Below are 22,121 nucleotides of genomic sequence, written 5' to 3' on the forward strand. Positions count from 1 at the left end.
TCTCTGTGCCTCCCCTGCTCATGCTCTTGTCTCTCTCTCTCTCTCTCAAAAATAAACATTTAAAAATATTAAATAATAAAATAAAATAAGGGGACTTTTGGCCCTGTGCGGACAGCTCAGAGCGCGGAGCCTGCTTCAGATAATTTATTTCTGAGAGAGAGAGAGAGAGAGAGAGAGAGAGAGAGAGAGAGNATCGTAACCTGAGCTGAAGCTGGACACTTAACCGACTCAGGTGCCCCTAAAATGTTTTTTAAATAAAGGAAGAGTCACCCAGGTGTCTCAGTTGGTGAAGATCTAGATCCCAGCTTGGGCCGTGATCTCACAGTTAGTGTGTTCGAGCCCTGCATGGGGCTCTGTGCTGACAGTGCAGAGCCTGCTTGAGATTCTCTTTCTATGCCCCTCCCCCCTCCCTCTGTCAAAATAAATAAACTTAAAAAATTTAAAATAAATGAAAATTGGCATGCCTGGCTGGCTCAGTCAGTGGACCATGAGACGATCTCAGCATTGTAAATTTGAGCCCCATGTTGGGTGTAGAGATTACTTTAAAATCTTTAAAAAACAAAAGCCCTAAAAATAAAGTCACTTAAAAAATAAATGAAAATTGAACGAGCTTCAGGGGCCCCTTCCTTGTGGAGCGAGTGGTGAGGATTATCACAGTAAGGTTTTGACAAGAGTAGGGTAAGAATTTAAGGGTCATTTATGGAAAATGGCATGCGGCCACGCCAGTTGTCACATGTGGTGCTAGGAGAGAAGTACCCATAGAACCTTAATTTGCTGGGGTCTTTACTGGGAATTCTGTTTCTGTAAAACACCAGTTGATAACTATTGACTGCCGTTAAGCCTCGTTAGTTCTCTAGGTTGAGGCAAGCAGCCCCAGCAGGCTGGGATAAGTTGTTAGGCTGCTGTCCTCCAAGTCCCTGATAATGGGCTCCTTGTTGGCTGACTTGAAATCAGTGGAATATGTTTCTCATGAATACAGACTGTGTGTGTCTTGAACATCCCCGGATAGTTCATTGTAGAGAAGCAGCAGCCCCTCCGATGTAGCTCTTGTAGAATATTGGTCATGATGGAGATCTAATAGCATTATTGTGGGGGCTCTCCCAGCTCTTATGTGTTTTAACAAAGCTGCCCAGAGCAAACAGAGGGACTGCCAGAATTCGATTTCTATAAACTAAAGTCCTGTAAGTGTAAATGCCAGATTCTAAGGAAGTAGGGTAATTAAAAGCCAATTTGAGTGATTTGTGGGGCAGGAGAAGCTTGAGAATGCTTCCTTTTTTTTCAGATGCAGAGTCTATTTATTGCCTTAATAGGCCCTAGACACTCCTCCAACATCCTATCATATATATTAAGATGCACCAAATATTCTGTGTGGGATATATTTTTTGCTGGAGAAAATTTATAGGATCTTTATGACACTGCTTTTGAAATTATACGTGTGTGGGGCACCTGGGTGGCTCAGTCCATTGAGTGTCCAACTTCAGCTCAGGTTGTGATCTCAACACTCCTGAGTCCAAGCCCCTTATGGGGCTCTCTGCTGTCAGAGAGCCTGCTATCAATCCTCTGTCCCTCCCTCTCTCTGTACCTCATGTGCTCACACTTGCTCTTTCTCTCAAAAACAACAACAACAACAAACATTAAAAAAAGAAAGATGGAGGGGCGCCTGGGTGGCTTAGTCGGTTAAGCGTCCGACTTTCGCTTAGGTCATGATCTCGCGGTTCGTGGGTTCGAGCCCCGCGTCGGGCTCTGTGCTGACTGCCGGCTCAGAGCCTGGAGCCTGTTTCGGAGTCTGTGACTCCCTCTCTCTCTGACCCTCCCCTGCTCACGCTATCTCTCTCTCTCTCCTAGAAATAAATAAAACATTAAAAAAAAAAAAAGAAAGATGGAACATGCCATTTTGTAGTAACTTTTAGAGTCCAAATGATAAAATCTTATGACAAAATCTGGTTTCAGGATAAAGGATCATTAGCCCTGGGACCCCTCTTACCGTCTTTTGTAAATCCCACACCAGGACGGCCCTTAGACTTCTCTCGTAGGGCCTGCATCCTGGGTCCCATGCTTTACAGTCCTCCTCCATGATCTGCGTCTTCATGGACAAGAAATGTGCCAGTCCTGGGGGAGTTGCCCACCCCAAATCCTCCCTCCCAGCCCTCACCAAGTCCCGGGACTCTGGACTTCCCTGTCCAATCGTCCCTGAGTTTGTTTCCAGTGCTCTGTGGGCCTCTTCACTTGGTGTTCCCTCTGGAAACTGCACCCTGTTTGCGTACTCCTAACCCTAAGAGGGTGCCAAGGGGCAGTTTCTTAGAGGTGTGTGCACATCCAGGCCGGGATATCCACATGTGTGAATGCAGGATGGAGACACTAGTGAGAAGAAAAAGGGGTCAGGTCAGAGGTGGGAGGCTGGCTTCTGCCGTATTGCTGCATCCAATATGGGACTCTGAGGCCAACTTTGAGAATTCTCAATTCAAACCTTGTAAAATTATCAAAGTACAAGAATAAAAGATATTTTATTTAGGGGCGCCTGGGTAGCTTAGTCGGTTGGGCGTCTGACTTTCACTTAGGTCATGATCTTGCGGTTCGTGGGTTCGGGCCCCATGTCAGGCTCTGTGCTGACTGCCAGCTCAGAGACTGGAGCCTATTTTGGAGTCTGTATCTCCCTCTCTCTCTGACCCTCCCATGCTCACGCTGTCTCTCTCTCTCTCTCTCTCTCCTAGAAATAAATAAAAATAGTTTAAAAAAGATATTTTATTTAACAGTCTATTCATTTGATTTATACTTTGAAATATTTAAGCATATGATGTGAAGACTTCCATTTGTATTTCTACCTCAGTGACCACAAATCTTAGGGCTGGGCAATTCCGACACAAAGCTTTATGCCAACTTCACAAAATATTTAATATCTTGAAATGATCTTAGATTTTTTGTTTTGTTTTTGGGCTTTTTTTTGTTTTTATCCAGTCACCTGCACAGTGAAACTTTTTATTTCCCAAAATGAACATGGATACACACAATAACTGAAGAAAAACTGTCTACTTGACAAAGCCTGTGGTGGGATATAGAACATAATGAAGAGAGTGTTGTGGTAATTTCGTAGGTCATTTATTTCCCCTTCAAAAAAGTTTTTCCAGTTTGAAGATATTTTGGTAGGATTTTATTTGAGAAAGAGATGGAGAGTAAGACACAGGTACAATTTTTTAAGTATCCCCTCTGTGGGAGACTTTGCTAAATATATAAGAACAGTATCACTTAAACTTCCTAAGATAACCTTGTCCAAATGGCTCTGTTATGTATTCACTTTAGAGAGTAGGAAGTTGTTGATAGATTGGGCTGGAGCCTAAAGTCCTGGGAGTGACCAGGAGGGTTCTGAGAAAGGAGTTAAGTGACCAGCTTCTTTCTCCAGTGGCAGGGGCTTCGGCGGAGCTTGCAGTGGAGCATCACTTCCCAAGACTTCGAGCAGCTAAATGCTGAAGGGCAGTCTTCAGTCCTGAACTTAGGTTAGCTTGGGGGATCTCAAGAAGCAGCAAGACAGCCTGTTTGGGAGAACTTTCAGAAAGTGGATGGTGGGGGTGTTTGTGACAATCATATGAGAGATTATCGACTTTTAATGAAGGGAGAGGCAGGCCAGCTGAAGTCTTGACCTCTGACCTCAGAAGTACTCTCCTAGATTTGTAGCATGACTTTCAGACAACATGACTTTAGAATGTCCCACCAGCATTCGTGTAGGTGAAAGCTTGTCCCTGATGGACTGACTCTCAAATGAATTCTGTTTTACCTATTAACACAATGGGGTGAGGGGAGCGCACAATTTTAATACACCCAGTATTTTCCAAGAATATAAATACAGCAAAGAACGAAATTTTATTGGGACTGGTAATGATTACGTTTCAAAAATCATATCACCAATAACAATATTTGTGGTTATTCAAAATGGATGTGTCTGTATTCAGCACTTACTTTTAATTTGTTTGAAAGTAAGCTCTTCACCCAATCTGGAGCTTGAACTCATGACCTTGCGTTCAAGAGTCGCAAGCTCTACTGACTGAGCCAGTTAGGCGCCCGCAGCACTTGCTTATAAATATCACTCATAAAGAAATTCACAAATATTCAGTTGAATGATGTTTTATGTATCCAAACTTCATTATACGTAGGCACAGCGTCTGTTTACTTCACTATGTCTTTGGTGCTCCGGTACCCAATTATCTTCTTAGTGAAATGGGTATCATTTCATGATAAACTACTGTACTCAGTGGTTAATCACATTGAGTTTCTGAAATCGGGCGATGTAGATTGGTTGCGTTAACTGTTTTTCCTTCCGAAGGGCGTGAAAAGGGACTGAGAAAGCGTTTGTAACAGGGCGTTCCGACCACGTCGGCCCGCCCCTTGCGGCGTGCCCACCCCTACCGCCTTCCGCCACGTTCAACATGGCGGCGACGCCAGTCCGCACGGGCGCTTGAGCTGGTCGGCAGTGGCGCGTTCCACTCCCGTCATGGCGGTCCCCCGACAGGTCGCAGGCAGCGGGGCTCCGGCAACGTGCGGTCTGGAGAGCATTCTGGAGGCGCTGCAGCTGCTGCTGAGCCCGGGAGGTGAGAGGACGGATCTCGGCGCCGGGCTCACTCGGGACTCTCAGGGCCACCAGTCTTCCCGGGCTGCCCTGCCTTCCGCAGCGTGCGCCTCTCAGGCCCTCCCTGGGACCCTCAGCTCTGAGGCTCCTGGGGGCTTTGGTCATTGTCCGTCCAGCCTCATTTTACTTGAGGAAACCGAAGCTCAAGGAGGGGATGGGCTTGGCTGAACACTGATGGTAACCGACGCCTCTTGAGCGCCAGCCTTGTTCCAGGCATTCACTATTAAGCGCTCTGGGTACGCGGTTCCATTCAGTCCTTACTGTCACCCTCTGAGGTAGGGACTGCGGTACCAGCAAGAGCTTCCGAGGCAGTAGCGCTCCGGACCCGCTAAGTGAGGTCCCACCTCCTGAGGGCGCAGGTCTACTGTGGACGCTGGAGATTTGTACAGAATGGCGAGGCGTGCAGAAGAGGGAGGCAGTGGCGTTTGGGATGGGTTTGGGGACAGTATTTAAGGATTTACAGCCTTTGGGAGGGATTTACAGTCACTTTTACAGTCTTCCGTGGTGAGTTGACAAGATCTTCCCAATTTAGAATCTGCAGGGACCTTGGCAGTGGTTTAGTCTGGCACTCTCCTTTCACACCTGGGGACACTTAAGGCTCTCTGAAGAGATAAAGTGACCTGGCACAGATTATGTGGTCAAATTAGGGGCAAAACACAGAGCCGAGGTCTACCGAACTCCCTTCTCAAATCAAGGCAAATTGTTAAGTGCGGAGCCTCTGATGTTATATGAAGTTTTTTTAAAAAAAAATTTAATGTTTTATTTATTTCTGAGAGAGAGAGAGAGCGTGAGCAGGGGAGGTCAGAGACAGAGGAAGGCACAGAATCCGAAACAGGTTCCAGGTTCTGAACTGGCTGTCAGCACAGAGCCCGACGCGGGGCTCGAACCCACAAACGGTGAGATCATGACATGAGCCAAAGTCGGAAGCCTAACCTACTGAGCCACCCAGGTGCCCCTGTTATATGAAGTTTTGAGAAAGGACACTAGAACAGGGACTGTGTATATGAAGAAAGGGTGAGCAAAGTAAGGTCATGCAGGGCCATGAGGTGATGTTCCAAGTCTCAGATTTTAAGATACTTCCCCAAATGCAGAAACTCCCGCAAACATTATATCATACCTGGGAGAAGCGAGAAGTCCTAATAACAGTAATTGAGGGGCACCTGGGTGGCTCAATGGTTAAGCATCTGTCATGATCTCACTATTAGTGATCTTGAGCCCTGATTCTGGTGAGCCCTGCTTCTCTTCTCTTCTCTCTCTTTCTCTCTCTCTCTGCCCTTCATGGGATTTTCTCCCTCTCTGTCTTTCTCTGCCCCTCACTCACTTGGGCCCTCTCTCTCTCAAAAAAAAAAATAAGTAATAGTAATTCAGTACCTACCAAATATCAGGCCCAATAGTATGCTGTTTACATGTATTATTATTATTTTATTTTTTAATGTTTATTTATTATTTTTGAGAGAGAGACAGAGCGAGCCAGGGAGGGGCAGAGAGAGGGAGACACAGAATCCAAAGCAAGCTCCAGGCTCTGAGCTGTCACACAGAGCCCGATGGGGGGCTCCAACACAGGAAATGTGAGATCATGACTGAGCCGAAGTTGATTGCTTTACTAACTGAGCCACCCTGGTGCCCCTACATGTATTATTTAATCCTCACAATTCCATGACATCGGTATTACTTGTATTCCATTTTACAGATGAAGGAACCAAGCCTCAAATAAAGGCAAGTTGCCCAATGTCAGTCTAGTAAAGTATAGAGGTATAGAGCTGGAATTTTTTTTTTTAAGGTAGGCTCTATGCAAACATGGGGCTCGAACTCACAACTGCAGGATCAAGAGTGGCATGCTCTACTGACTTAGTCAGGTGCATTATAACCATGATTTAGAACAATTTATTTTATTTAAAAAATGTTTTGGGGGGGTGGGGCAGGTGCCTGGGCGGCTCAGTTAGTTAAGTGTCCAATTTTTTAAAATGTTTTTATATATTTATTTTTGAGAGCGTGCAAGCAGGGGACAGGAGGTAGACAGAGGGGGCAGAGGATCTGAAGTGGGCTTCATGCTGACAGCAAGGAGCCTGATACTGTCTCAAACTCGTGAACCGTGAGATCATGATCGGAGCTGAAGTCAGTTGCTTCACCGACTGAGCCACCCAGGTTCCCGAATCATCCAGCTCAGGTGATGATCTCTGGGTTAGTTAGACCTGAGTTGGCTAGTTAGATCTAGCCCTGCATCAGGCTCTGAGCTGACTGTACAGAGCCTGCTTGGGATTCTCTCTCTCCCTCTCTCTCCACCCCTCTCCCACTTGCCTGTGCACACAGAGCACACATGTGTGCTAAACAAATACTAAATTTTTTTTAGTGTTAGAGAAGGAGCATGAGTGAGGAAGAGGGGCAAAGGGAAAGAGGGAGGGAGAATCTGAAGCAGGATCTTCTCAGCAAGAGCCTGACGCGGGGCTTAATCCAACAACCCCGGGATCATGACCTGAACTAAAATCAAAGTCAGTCGCTCAAATGACTGAGCCACCCAGGCGCCCCTATTACTTTTCATTTAAAATTCTGGTATAGTTAACATACAGTGTTACACTTCTTTGGGTGTACAGTATAGTGATTCTACAGTTTCATGCAACACCTGGTGATCAGCACAAGTGCACTCCTTAATCCCCATCACCTGTTTTACCCAACTGACTTCTCTGGTAGCCATCAGTTTGTTCTCTATAGCTAAGAGGCTGTTTTTTGGTCTGTCTGTCTGTCTCTCTCTTTTTTTCTCTCTCGTTTTCCCCTTTGCTTGTGGGTTTTTTGTTTGTTTGTTTCTTAAATTCCACATGAGTGAAACCATACAGTATTTGTCTCTTTCTGATTGACTTATTTAGTATTATACTCTCTGGCTCCATCCACATTGTTGCAAATGGCAAGATTTCATTCTTTTTTATGGCTGCCAGCCATATTTATCCATCTTTATCCATTCATGTATTGATGGGCACTTGGGCTGCTTCCATAATTTGGCTATTGTAAGTAATGCTGCAGTAAACATAGGGGTACATATATCCTTTTGAATTAGTGTTTTCGTTTTCTTTCAGTAAATACCCAGTAGTGTGACTACTGGATTGTAGGGTAGTTATTTTTTTTTTTAATGTTTTTTTTTTTTTAGTTTTGAGAGAGAGAGAGCTTGTGANCAGAGCCCGATGTGGGGCTTGATCCCGTGAACTGTGAGATCATGACCTGAACCAAAACCAAGAGTCAGACACTTAACCAGCTGAGCCACCGAGGTGCCCCTAGGGTAGTTATATTTTTAATATTTGGAGAAACTTTCATACTGTTTTCCACAGTGGCTGCACAGTTTGCATTCCCACCAACAGCACACGAGGGTCCCTTTCCACATCCTCGACAACATTGTTGTTTCCTGTGTTTTTTATTTTAGCTATTCTGACAGGTGTGAAGTGATAACTCAGTATAGTTTTTTTTTTAAGTTTATTTATTTATGAAGAGAGAGAGAGAGTCAGCAGGAGAAGGGCAGAGAGAGAGGGAGAGAGAGAATCCCAAGCATTCTGCACTGACAGCACAGAGCCTGATGCCGGGCTCCTTCTTACAAACTATGAGATCATGACCTGAGCCAAAGCCAAGAGGTGGATGCTTAACCTACCTAACCACCCAAGTGCCCCTCAGTGTAGTTTTGATTTGCATTTTCTTGATGATGAGTGATGTTGAGCATCTTTTCATTTGTCTATTGGCCATGCGAATGTCTTTTTTATTTTTAAGCTTACTTATTATTTTTTTTAGTAATCTCTACACCCAACATGGGACTCAAACTCACTATCTTGAGAGCAAGAGATGCATGCTTATCCAACTGAGCCAGCCAGCCGCCCCTAATTTTCTCTTTTGGAGAAATGTCTGTTCACGTCTTCTGCCTTTGTTTATTTATTTAAAGTTTATTGATTTTTGAGGGTGAGAAAAAGAGGAGGAGGGGCAGGGGGTGGTAGCAGAGGATCCAAAGCAGGTTCCAAGATGATAGCACAGGGCCTGATGTGGGGCTCAACCTCATGAACTGTGAGATCATCACCTGAGCTTAAGTTGGACACTTAATTGACTGATCCACCCAGGAGCCCCTTCTGCCCATCTTTGAATTGGATTGTTTGTGTTTCAGTTGTTGAATTGTATAAGTTCTTTATATATTTTGGATTCTTTTTTCTTTTCTGTTTTTTTTTTATTTTTTGGTAGAGCCAGGATTAAAGTTCAGGTACCTTCTGCTATAGTGTGATAACTGTACTACTGTGCCCCAATGGAGGAGTAAATGGCAAAAGACAGTTTTAACTTGCTAATTGAGAGGTCACTTGTCTAGTAACTGCAACTCTCTAGAAATGACTGAGAACAAAGTTAAATAAGTAAAAAATCTGGCAGTAATCATCATAAAGCACAGGTACACAAATTTCATTTACAGAAGACCTTCTCTAGATCTTGATGAGTGTTGTGGTGGAATTACATACATGTGCTCATTTAATATACAGGGATTCAAGCATTCCTATTTGAAAAAAAATGAGTGCTGTGGTAAAATGATATGATTTTACACATATAGTCTATTATATATTGTGTGCATTTGCCTGCTGTTTTATTATATCAGCTGCTGAGGGAATGAAAAAATACCTGTGCATCATGAGTATTCAGATATCCCAGATGTACTGAGGACTCAGGATGAAAGTACTGGTTAAAATGACATGGAGCTAAGTTAAACTTTTTTGATCTTTTTTTTTCTTTGTTTATTTGATTTGGTGCACCTGGGTGGCTTAGTTGAGCATCTGACTTCAGTTCAGGTCATGATCTCATGGTTTGTGGGCTTGAGCCCCACATGAGGCTCTGTTTTGACAGCTCAGAGCCTGGAGCCTGCTTCAGATTCTGTGTTTCCCTCTCTCTCTCTCTGCTCTTCCCCTCCCTGTTCATGCTCTGTCTCTCAAAAATAGATAAATATTTAGAAAAGTAAATCTGTATTTGATTTATTTTGAGAGAGAAAGGGAGAGAGAATGTGAGTGGGAAAGAGCAGAGAGAGAAAGGGAGAGAGAGTCCCAAGCAGGCTCCACGCTGTCAGCACAGAGCCTGATATGAGGCTTGATCTCATGAACCTCGAGATTATGACCTGAGCTAAAATCAAGAGTCGGACACTTAACCGACTAAGCCACCAAGGTGCCTGATCTGTCTTTACATTGACGCCTTTTGAGGTTATTTGCACTGGGAGTCATCAGTATATAGTAGTCTGTCCTCACTGTTCTTGGAGAAACAAAATTACATAAAATTTGTGCTCTCAAGTGTCTTGTCTGTTTGGGGAGATGGTACTGTGCATGTGGATTAAGAGATATTTCATACAGTAGGATCACGCTGGTGGTGAAAGATAGTACAGAGAGCAACTGGATAGAGGAGGAGTCACCCTTGAGTGGAGCCGTGAAAGGCTACAGGGGGAAGAGGAATTCAGTGCAGATGGGAATTATATAGAAGGGAAGGAAGATGCCAGTAGTCTTTCACTTGTGAGGCATCAAATGTTCTACTGCATTAAGCATGATCTCTTCCTCTGCCTTCCATTTCCATTCTCTCTTTTTTAAAAAAAATTTTTTTTAACGTTTTATTTATTTCTGAGAGAGAGAGAGACAGTGTGAGCAGGGCAGGATCAGAGAGCGAGGGAGACACAGAATCCGAAGCAGGCTCCAGGCTCTGAGTTGTCAGCACAGAGCCCTACGCAGGTCTCAAACCCACGAACCGCGAGATCATGACCTGAGCCGAAGTCGGATGCTTAACTGACTGAGCCACCCAGACGCCCCTCATTTCCATTCTCAATCATGGGGAAAATACTCATTTCTCCATCTCTGTTGTTAAGAAATATGCTAAGCAGGGGGCGCCTGGGTGGCTTAGTCAGTTAAGCATCCGACTTTCGCTTAGGTCATGATCTCGTGGTTCGTGGGTTCGAGCCCCGCGTCGGGCTCTGTGCTGACTGCCACCTCAGAGCCTGGAGCCTATTTCAGAGTCTGTGTCTCCCTCTCTCTCTGACCCTCCCCTGCTCATGCTGTCTCTCTCTGTCTCCTAGAAATAAATAAAAATTATAAAAAAAAAAAAGAAATAATGCTAAGCAGAATTTGAAAGGGATTTGTCAATTTTAGTGAAGTTTTGTCTGTAAGAAATGGAGGCCACTTCAGCAATAGTTTTCCTAACAGATATCTTTCGATGTTAAATATAGACTGAATTCTGTCATTAAATTTGGATACATTGTGGAGAAGGAGCTGGAAAATCTGATAATCTGTAGATAATGAAGCTGTACCATACTTAATCTTGTATGCCATATTGCTTTGCACTTTGAGCATAATAAAAAGTACCACACAAACTGTGAAGTCTGTTTTTAAATGTCACAAAGCATAGGCATTTAAATTGGTGATTGGGAAGAATAAATAATGCTGTCCATAAGGGCGGCATTTCCTGAAGTGTGATAGCGATGGTTTTGGGTGGTATGTACAGTAACGTGTTGAGGCTGCACAGTGAAGTAGAGTGATCGAGAGTTAACTTATCAGGAAGAGTGGCATTGCTTTGCAGTTTTGCAAATCTCCTTAATGTCTGGCTTACTAGAAGACAGCTGGATTTTCGTATTTGCCTCTCTGCTCAGTCTGTCATGATAAGTTGTTTTGATTGAAACAAATGAAGAAAATCTAGACTCACAGAGATGTAGTTGGAAAAGGAAGAACTCAATAGCTTTTTCAGATAATTATATTTTTTCATACTGTACTAAAACTGAACAAGAGGTGATTTCTTAGAGGTTAGTTGAGATATGGAATCTGAATTGAATGAACTTTTCAAAATGTTTATTTATTAATTTTGAGAGAGAGAGAAATAGAGCACACACACGTGTGGTGGGGAGGGGCAGAGGGAGAGAATCCCAAGGAGGTTCCACGTTATCAGCACGGAGCTCTACACAGGGCTTGATTCTACAAACCGTGAGTCATGACCTGAGCCAAAGTCAAGAGTCAGATGCTTAACTGAGCCAGATGCTTAACTGACTGAGCCACCCAGGCATCCCTAAACTGAATGAATTTTTCACACTTGGTACACTCATGAGAGAATGAGACTGTAAGAGGCAAATAGTGGCTTAGTATTAAATATGAAAATAGTTTTGAACTTGCAGAGTCCCTGAAAATCTGAAACCCCTGAAAACTTCAGTCCCTGTACCCTTTGTCTTGAATACAACTGCTTTAGGGGATGCTTTTATTTTCAAGTAGATTTTGTTTTTCATCAGCAGAGGGCAGAGAAGACTACTTTATTAAGGGGCTCTTGAAAAACAGCTTGTAGCTTTTGTTTGAAATCACTTTCTTTGTGTCCCATGTGTGGGTTCAAAGATCTTATAAAGTTGCAAGAAGTCACTAAGAGGTTGTTTAGTGATATTAAAGATTACTGGTGACAAACTAGGAAAGCACTCATTTCTTTTTAGGTATATATTAGCTAAAGGAACCAGATATTCATGTTAGTGGGTCAGAACGCTTGCCCTGGACAATCTTAGAGAAAAATTCTTATTCTTCTGATTCTTGTTATTCTTAATGAGTAGTGTGATGTTCCTTTTTCTTTTCATAGAAGTCGTTAATATTCTGTATGGTAAAGTTTTTTAAAATTTAGGAAACTAGGGCACCTGGGTGTCTCAGTCGGTTAAGTGTTCGACTTTGGCTCAGGTTATGATCTCATGGTTTGTGAGTTCAAGCCTCATGTCGGGCTCTATGCTGACAGCTCAGAGCCTGGAATCTGCTTTGGATTCTCTGTCTCCGTCTCTCTCTCTCTGCCCCTCACCTGCTTGTGCTCTGTCTCTCTCTCTCAAAAGTAAATAAACATTAAAAAAAAATTTTTAAAGAAAAAATACAGGGAACCTAAAAGAAGAACATTAGGATGAACTTAATCTCCACTATATGGAGATTGCATTTTGGGAAATAGTATTTTCTTTTTAACAAAAATGGTCTCATAGGGTCCATACTGTTCTATGACTTTATTATTTTTTATTAAAAATTTTTTAATGTTTATTTTTGAGAGACATAGCATGAGCTGGGAGGAGCAGAGAGAGAGGGAGACACAGAACCTGAAGCAGACTTTAGGCTCTGATCTGTCAGCACAGAGCCTGACGCGGGGCTCAAACCCACGAACTGTGAGATCATGACCTGAGCCGAAGTCAGACGCTCAACCAACGGAGCCACCCAGTCCCCCCACTTCTTTCTGATATTCTAATTAAAATGAAATATGATGGAGTTTAATTTTTTTAACATTTCATTATGCTAATTTTATTTATTTTTCTTTTTTTTTTAGAGAGAGAGAGCATGAGATGGGGGAGGACAGAGGGAGAGAGAGAGACAGTCTAAAGCCGGCTTCATGCTCAGTGTGGAGCCAGACATGGGGCTTAATCTCCTAACAACGAGATCATGGCCTGAGCTAAAATCAAGAGTCAGATGCTTAGCTGACTGAGCCACCCAGGTGCCCTGAAAATTTTCAAGCTTATAGAAAAGCAGGAGGAATTTTACAGTGAAAACCTCTTTACCATGACCTAGATTCTTCCTTGATCACATATTTGTCCACCTAGCCATTCTTCTATATTTTCTATTTTAATATTTGTATTTCCTTTATCTGAAAATATTGGTTCCAGGGAAATTAATGTAATTATTCACTTATATATATATACACGCATATATAAATATATTCTCACACAGTCACACACACACACATGCATATAATATTTTTAAATAACAAATCCTACATTACCACCATGAACAAACCTACTGGCCCTAGAGTATTTTTATTTCTTTATTGTCCTCAGGATATATAAACATTCTTTTTTTTTTTTTTTTAAGATTTTATTTATGTATGCAATCTCTACATACAACGTGGGGCCCAAACTCATAACTCATAACCCTGAGATCGAGAGTCACATGCTCACTGACTGAGCTAGCCAGGTGCCCATACAGTTCTATATTTCAAGTCACTTGAAATGATTCTTTGCATTTATGCTGCTAACTTAGTATAGAACAGGAGTTTGCATACGTTTTCTGTAAAGGAGCAGACAGTAAATATTTTGGTCTTTGTCTCTGTTACAGCTACTCAACTCTGCTGCTGTACCTTGAAAGCAAGGTAACATGTAAATGGACATGACTGTTTTCCAGTAAAACTTTATTTATGAAATAAGTAGTGGGCCAGATTTGACCTGGAGATCGTAGTTTGACAACCTTGGACATAAAGTACAGAATTATTAGGTTTGTTTTTTATTTTTAGGAATTATTTTGACAAAATTTTAATTTGTTTTTTAACTTGAAAAACGTATACAACATCCCAAAATGAAAACTCTAGAACTGGATCAGTTTATCCCTAGCTCCTCCCCATTGTTCTCTTCTCTCTGTAGACAACTCATTTTACTTAAAAAAAATTTTTTTTTGAGGAAGAGAGCATGTGGGAGGGACAGAGGGAGAAGAGAGAGACTTTTTTTTTTTTTTAAACTTTTTAAATGTTTATTCTTGAGAGAGAGAGCACAAGTTGGGGAGAGGCAGGAGAGAGAAACACACAGAATCTGAAGCAGGCTCCACGCTCTGAGCTGTCAGCACAGAGCCTGACATGGGGCTCGAACCCACGAACCATGAGACCTGAGCCAAAGTCGGACGCTTAACCAACTGAGCCACCAAAAGGCCCCTCACTGCCTTTTTGAAAATAAAAACAAATATTTTGTATTCCCTCCCTTTCTTACACAAAAGATAGCATATGATGGATATTCTTTTATACCTTACTTTTAAAATTTAATATGTCTTGGAGGTCACTACATAGTGGTTCACAGAAATCTTTTGTCTTTTACAAGCATGCCATTGTGTAGATATGCCATTGTTTATTTTATCAGTTCTCTTTGAACGGACTTTGGTTTGTCTCAGGTCTTTTGTTAATACGAGAAGCACTCCAGTCAATAGGTGTGTGTGTATGTCATTTTGCATTTTTGCCTGTGTATTTGTCTGTAGTATAGATTCCTAAAAAGCAGGATTGCTGGGCCAAACATTAAATATGTACGTAATTTTGCAGGGTATTGCCAAATTGCTCTCTTCTGGAATGTACCATTTTACTTTCTAAGAGCAGTATATGAGAGTGTGTGATTTCCCAAAACCTTGCCACATAATGTGTTATAAAACTTTTGGATTTTAGCCAGTTGATAAATGGGAAGTGCTATTTCAGTACAGTTTTAATTTACTTTTCTGTTATGAGCAAGGGTGATCATATTTTCATGTTTAGAAGTCATTTGCATTTCTTTTTCTATAAACTGTTCATATCTTTTGCTCATACAGTGTTTCATACTCTGTTCGCTTCAGGATATATTTAATGAGTATGTCATTAAATAATGTTCAATGTAACTTTTTAAAAATGTAATCCCTGTGCCCAGTGTGGGGCTCGAACTTACAACTCCAAGATCAAGAGCCAGATGCTCTAGTGACTGAGCCAGCCAGACATCCCTCAACATAACTTAATAGCTGTGAATATTCAATTATTCATTCATTCAACAACTTATTATGAACAACTACTACATATCAGACAGGCCTTGTTTAGGCAAGGAGAATGTAGCAGTGAGCAAAACGAGCAACATCTCTGTCCTCAAGCAGCTTTCTTTCTAGTTTATAGAGAGACAATAAACAAATATTACACATACATATAGCATGTTAGATCCAGGTAGCTGCAATTTACTCATCCAGTCTCCTGTTATTGGATATGTATTTCTCATTTACGCTATTGTAAGTAATGCACGGTTGAACACTCTTTTAATTATCATTTCACTTTAATCCTTTCTAATTTGCTTCTTTTAAAAGTTTTTTAAATGTTTATTTTTGAAAGAGAGAACACAATTGCGATATGGGCAGAGAGAGAGAGAGAGAGAGAGAATACTAAGCAGGTTCTGCGCTGTCAGCGCAGATCCTGACATAGGGCTTGAACTTACGAACCATGAGATCATGACCTGAGCAGAAATCAAGAGTTGGCCACGTAACCCACTGGGCCACCTAGGTGCCTCATTTCTAATTTGCCTCTTAGAATGTATATTAACTTTAGTTTTGAAGTCTTACTGCTTATTTTCATTTATATTTTCAACATTTTATTATGGTTTTATGACTATAACCCTCATTTTTGCATTGTGGCAAAAAAAATTTTTTTTTTAAATGTTTTATTTACTTTAGAGAGAGAGAGTGCAAGTCAGGGGTAGTGTAAGGAGAGAGGAAGATAGTGAATCTTAAGTGGACTATGCGCTGACAGTAGCGAGCCGGATGTGGGGCTCCAACTCACAAACCGTGAGATCATGACCTGAGCTGAAGTTGGACGCTCAATCAACTGAGCTATCCAGGTGCCCCTAAAATTTTTTTTTAGTGTTTTTTAATTTATTTTGCGTGAGAGAGAGAGTGTGTGTGTGAGCAGGGGAGGGGCAGAAAGAGGGAGAGTCTGAACCACCTAGGCGCCCCTGCATTGTAATTTTTAAAAATTTATTTATTTTTGGGGCGCCTGGGTGGCTTAGTCGGTTAAGTGTCCGACTTTACTCAGGTCATGATCTCGTGGTTCGTGGGTTCGAGCCCTGCGTCGGGCTCTGTGCTGATTGCCAGCTCGGAGCCTGGAGCCTGTTTCAGTCTGTGACTCCCTCTCTCTCTGACCCTCCTCTGCTCGCCCTGTCTCTCTCTCTCTCTCCTAGAAATAAATAAAAATATTGAAAAAAAATTTATTTATTTTTGAGAGAGAGAGGGAGAGAGGGACATAGAGAGAGTCCCAAGCAGACTCCACAGTATCAGCGTGGAGTCTGATTTGGGGCTTGAACTCATGAGCCATGAGATCATGACCTGAGCCAAAATCAAGAGTTGGGGACACCTGGGTGGCTCAGTCGGTTAAGCGTTCGACTTCGGCTCAGGATGATCTCACGGTTTGTGGGTTCGAGCCCTGCGTCGGCCTCTGTGCTGACAGCTAGCTCCCAGCCTGGAGCCTGCTTTGGATTCTGTCTCTCCCCCTCTCTCTAACCCTCCCCTGCTCATGCTGTCTCTCTCTCAGAAATAACTAAAACATTTAAACAAAATTTTCAAAATCAAGAGTTGGACATTTAGCCGATTGAGCCACCCAGGTGCCTCTGCATTGTGTTTTTAATAGTTGTCCTGGGGAAATTACAACATGCATTATTTTTCTCACAAGCTGCTTAGAATTAATATTGTACTACTTTGCATGACAAATAAGGACCTTGAAACTATCAGGGTCATTTTATAGCTCCCACTCCCTGACTTGGGCTTTATGCTGTAGTTTTCATGTTTGTTATATGTATGTAAGTTATAAATCCATAATACAGTTTGATAAATTTGCTTTAGAGCAGCACCTTACTGGATCAGTCGGTAGTGTGTGCAGCTCTTGATCTCAGGGTTGTAGGTTTCAGCCCAACATTTAGTGTAGAGATTACTTTTTATCTTTTTTAACGTTTTATTTATTTCTGAGAGAGAGCATGAGCAGGGGAGGGTCAGAGAGAGAGGGAGATACAGAATCCGAAACAGGCTCCAGGCTCTGAGCTAGCTGTCAGCACAGAGCCCGACGCGGGGCTCGAACCCATGAACCGTGAGATCACGACCTAAGCTGAAGTCACTTAACCGACTGAGCCACCCAGGCACCCCTGTAGAGATTACTTTTCAAAAAATCTTAAATTTTGCTTTAGACACATATATATGTATCTAAGGGAATTGAGGAAAAAATTAGTCTTTTATATTTACCCCCATACTTATCATTTCTGATGCTCTTCATTCCTTCCTGAAAATTCCAGTTTCCATCTAGTATTATGTTCCTTCAGCTTGAAGCATTTCCTTTACCATTTGTCTGCTGGCAGTCAGTTCTCTTGATTTTCATTGATCTAAATGTGTTTACTTTCATTTTTGAAGGTTATTTTTACTAGATAGAGAATTCTGAGTTGACATTTTATTTCTTCTGTCATACTTCAAAGATGTTTTTCTACCATCTTTTAGCAGTCACTGTTTGTGGTAAGTTCTTGGTCATTCACAGCATCATCCCTTATATATAATGCATCATATTTTTCGGGCTGCTTCCAAGATTTTCTCTTTCTCTCTAATTTTAACAGTTGACTATGCTATGCATAGACGTGATTTTCGTTTTACTTATCCTGATACTTAGAGGGTATACATGGGCTGGGGATACAAATTTGGGAGTGGTTAGCTTACAGATGGTTTTTATTTTTATTTATTTTTTTTGAAATATTTTTATTTCTAGGGGAGAGAGAGAGAGACAGCATGAGCAGGGGAGGGTCAGAGAGAGAGGGAGATACAGACTCTGAAATAGGCTCCAGGCTCTGAGCTGGCAGTCAGCACAGAGCCCGACGCGGGGCTCGAACCCACAAACCGCGAGATCATGACCTAAGCAAAAGTCGGATGCTTAACCGACTAAGCCACCCAGGCACCCCTTCTTACAGATGGTTTTTAAAGACCCGGACCTGGGGAAGATCCTTGAGGGAAAGAACGCAGAATTCCAGATAAGCCCTGGCGAATGTGGAGACCTGGGAGAGGAGGAGCCGGCAGAGGAGGCTCTGGAAGGATGGCCGTTGAGGTGTCTCAGCAGCTAATTGAGGAGAGTCTTTTGGGGTGCCTGGGTGGCTTAGTCCATGAAGTGTCGGACTTCAGCTCAGGTCATGACCTTGCAGTTCCTGAGTCGAGCCTCACTTTGGGCTCTCTGCTGACAGAGAACCTGCTTTGGATCCTCTTTCTGCCCCTGCATCTCAAATATAAACAAACTTTTTTTAAAAAAGGAGAGAATGTTTCAAAGAGGGTGTTGTCAACTATGTCAGCTACTGCTGTGAGCATGTGAGCTCTCCTTCACCAGTAGAGGGCAGAAAAGACCATTTGAGGAAGGGTCAGGAAGCATCGAGAATGGATACTTTGGGTGCAGAGGTGATTACATGAATCCCCCTGAAACTTAGGCCTGTATTTTGCAGTCTGCCTCACTAGAATGGAAGTATCGTGAGGGAAGGGACTTTGTTTTATTCAGTGGTTTATCTCTGGCACTTAGAACAGTCTAAATGACTCTTCTCTGGTAAATATACAGCCCTCTATTTTTCTGTTCTGGCTACAGTTTCAGCCCCCTAAGATGTCCAATGTGGCCAATACCCTCAGAACACACGAGGAATAGAAATAAACTAGATGAAACATGTTAGGCGCACTGTTCTAACATCCCGAAGTGCTGTGGGCAGGAAACGGTCTTGAATTCTGCCCAGGCTTGGGCGGCACAACTTGGGAGGACTTTCAGGGGCAGTGACATTTGAGCCAGGCCCAGGGGATGAGCTGGAGAGGGTGAGGCATTCCACACAGAGTACAATTTGTTACCCGTGTAGATAACCCTTTTTTTTTTTTCCCTCAAAAGCATCGGACTCAAGTTCACTACAGATCACAAAACATGATGTCCTCTTGGCGACTTTAAGCTCCAACCTGTCTGCTTTGGAGGACAAATTGCTGAAGGATCCTCACTGGACAAAATTGAAACTCCTAAAGGATGAAATTGCTAATAAGGCAGAATGGCCACAAAACTCTGTGGACGTCACCTGGAGGTTTACCTCGCAAGCCTTGCTGTTGCTGTTGTGCTTGAAGGAAAGCATGATCCACCTTGCAGCTGATTTCAATCCCGGCAAACCCAACCTGAGGACTCCGGAAGCCGCTCCTGCCCTGAGCCCAGATACGCTTAGTATCTCGCAGCAGAAGACTGTCCAGTCAGTGTTGCAGTTTGTTGTCACCTTGGGTGTCTGTCCGTATCTCATGCCTGGCGTTGGAATCCCTTTGAGATGCAGGACTGAGTTTGGCGCCGTTGTTCAGGATGTGGTGTGTCTCACGGCTCCTCCCGAAGCGACCCGGAGGCTGTTCACCAGCTGCAGGGTTCTTCTAAATGTTACGCATCACACATCCCTGGGGAGCTTGATCTTCTGCCGCCATTTTGGGGATATTGCCGCTGGTCTGTGTCAGCTGGGATTCTGCCCAACCAAGAGAAAACCAGGAAAACCTGAGGAAGAGGTAAACACAGATTGAGTACATGTGTGTCTGTGTGAATGTGTGTATATTTGTGTGCGTGGTTATAAAAGAAAACTCTTAGTTCTTTAGAAAAGGGCTGTTGGAAAGGTCTAGAATTCCTCTTGAATGCCAAACCATATCCAGTGGATAACTGAATATTTTACGGGGCTGGAGCTTCATTTTTTAGATGCTAGTCCTTAGTATGCCTAGACAGTCCACGCCTAGAGCCTCTTTCTTCTTGTCATTTTGCAACTACTGTAGGCTATTTCTTTGAGCTTCTGTTTCTTTTTAATTAAAAAATGTTTAATGTTTATTTTTTTTTTGAGAGAGAGAGAGACAGAGTGACAAAGTGTGAGTGAGGAGAGGGGCAGAGAGAGAGGGAGACACAATTTGAAACAGGCTCCAGGCTCTGAGCTGTCAGCACAGAGCCCGACGCGGGGCTCAAACCCACAGATGGTGAGATCATGACCTGAGCCAAATTCAGATGCTTAACCGACTGAGCCACTAGGCACCCCTCTTCTGTTTCCTTTTTAATAAAATGTGTATAATAATAGCTGCCTTGGAAGGTGGTTGTGAGGATTAAGGATAATGTGTATAAAGTACCTAACCCAATTCCCAGTAGTGCTCATCAAAAAGTAATTACTACTAATATCAGTATTAAACTATTCATCTCTCCTTCATTAAGTTCTTGGGAAGATTAAATGACATGAAATGTGTAAAGCACGGGGTATGCTGTATAATTCAATCAATATTTGTTGTTATTATTAGCTGTTGGGGAGATGTGCCTGTTTTTTGCTGACATAGTAAGGATTTGAGTACCTGGACTATAAAAGTGGTGTGGGGGTTACAGAAGCATAAGACATTAACTGAGGAGACAGGACTTCTAAGTATAACTTAGCAGGGATCACTGCTTCCCCAGGAGAGGACCATCAGCACAGGAGCCTAGCCAGAAGAGGCTGTTAAGATACAAATGTACTGAAAGTCAGTGTGGCTCTTTTGTGGGCTAATTCGTTAGCCCCTGCAGCTGGTTCACAAGGCCCACCCACCTCATTTCTCTCTGGGACCTTCAAACCTGTTTCTTTTCTTTTTAAAAATTAAAAAAAAAATTTTAATGTTTTTATTATTGAGACAGAGAGAAACAGAGCATGAGTGGGGGAGGGGCAGAGAGAGAGGGAGACAGAATCCGAAACAGGCTCCAAGCTCTGAGCGTTCAGCACAGAGCCCGATGTGGGGCTTGAACCCACAAACCATGAGATCATGACCTGAGCTAAAGTTGGACGCTTAACCAACTCAGCCACTCAGGCGCCCCTCTTTTTAAAACTTTTTTAACATTTATTTATTTTTGAGAGACAAGAGTATGAGTGGGGGAGGGATAGAGAGTGAGAATCTGAAGCAGGCTCCAGGCTCTGAGGTGTCAGTACAGAGCCCAATGAGGGACTCGAGCTCACAGACCATGAAATCATGACCTGAGCTGAAGTTGGAAGCTTGACGGACTGAGCCACCCAGATGCACCTTTTTTTTTTTTAAGTTTATTTATTTATTTTGAGATAAAGAGCGTATGTGAACAGGGGAGGGGCAGAGAGAGAGAGAATCTCAAGCAGGCTCTGCACTGTCAGCACAAAGCATGATGTGGGGCTTGAACTCATGAGCTGTGAGATCATGACCTGACCTGAAACCAGGAGTCAGATTAACTGACTGAGCCACCCAGGTGCCCCCAAACTTGCTTCTTTTCTGTTTGTTCCCTTTTCCATTCTCTCTCCTGCGTATGTTCATAAACATGTGTCTAAAAGCTGTATCATCCGAGCAGTGGCATGAAATGATCAGCTTCCTCAGTGGCCTCATGTTAGGGAGAGCAGTGTGCTGTGCTCTTTACTACAAGGAATGGGTGGTGACGTTGCTCTCAGTGCCTGCTGCCTCTACTTCTCTGAGGGGGCTCTGGACTGTGAGGTCTTACTACTGTTACCGGGGCTAAGCAGTGCCCCAGAGTGTCAAGCAGGAGGGAGAAAAGGGAAGCACACAGAAGGGACTAGGTAGGAAGATGAGACAAGTTGAGAGAAGGGGAAACACAGTGGGTGTGTTTAGGAGCAGGGCAAGTCCCAGCCTCGGGCGCTGCTCTGAGCAGTGCCTGTGCTTCAGGATGCTCAGTGGTACGGGTGTGACCTGACTGCTTTACTGAGTTACCCAAAGGGGACCGTTGGGTTCAAGGAGACCCAACAATAGAATCCCTTTTTGCTGCCCAACTTCTGAATGAGTTAAAAGACAGTTAACAGTGTCAGTGAAATGAAAATTCAAATTGTCACCTCTATTTTTTCTTAATGTTTATTTATTCTTTGAGAGAGAGACGGAGCATGAGCAGGGGAGGGTCAGAGAGAGAGGGAGACACAGAATCTGAAACAAGCTCCAGGCTCTGAGCTAGCTGCCAGCAGAGCCTGACGCGGGGCTCAAACCCACAAACTGTGAGATCATGACCT

At 43.0% G+C, this 22,121-nt stretch overlaps 1 protein-coding gene across 1 annotated transcript in view; it reads left to right on the top strand.

Annotated features, from left to right (window-relative positions):
* The first annotated feature begins 4,483 nt into the window (after nucleotides 1-4,483).
* Nucleotides 4,484-22,121, top strand: part of TANGO6 (transport and golgi organization 6 homolog) — a 189,208-nt gene continuing 171,570 nt past the window's right edge. Inside the window, exons 1-2 of the mRNA XM_077755658.1 lie at nucleotides 4,484-4,580; nucleotides 19,013-19,653. Coding sequence (XP_077611784.1) covers nucleotides 4,484-4,580; nucleotides 19,013-19,653 — 738 coding nt within the window. The remainder of the gene's footprint in view (nucleotides 4,581-19,012; nucleotides 19,654-22,121) is intronic.

The sequence above is a fragment of the Crocuta crocuta genome, unplaced genomic scaffold (assembly GCF_008692635.1).
Source record: "Crocuta crocuta isolate KB4526 unplaced genomic scaffold, BGI_CrCroc_1.0 scaffold152, whole genome shotgun sequence".
Taxonomy (NCBI): Eukaryota; Metazoa; Chordata; class Mammalia; order Carnivora; family Hyaenidae; genus Crocuta; species Crocuta crocuta.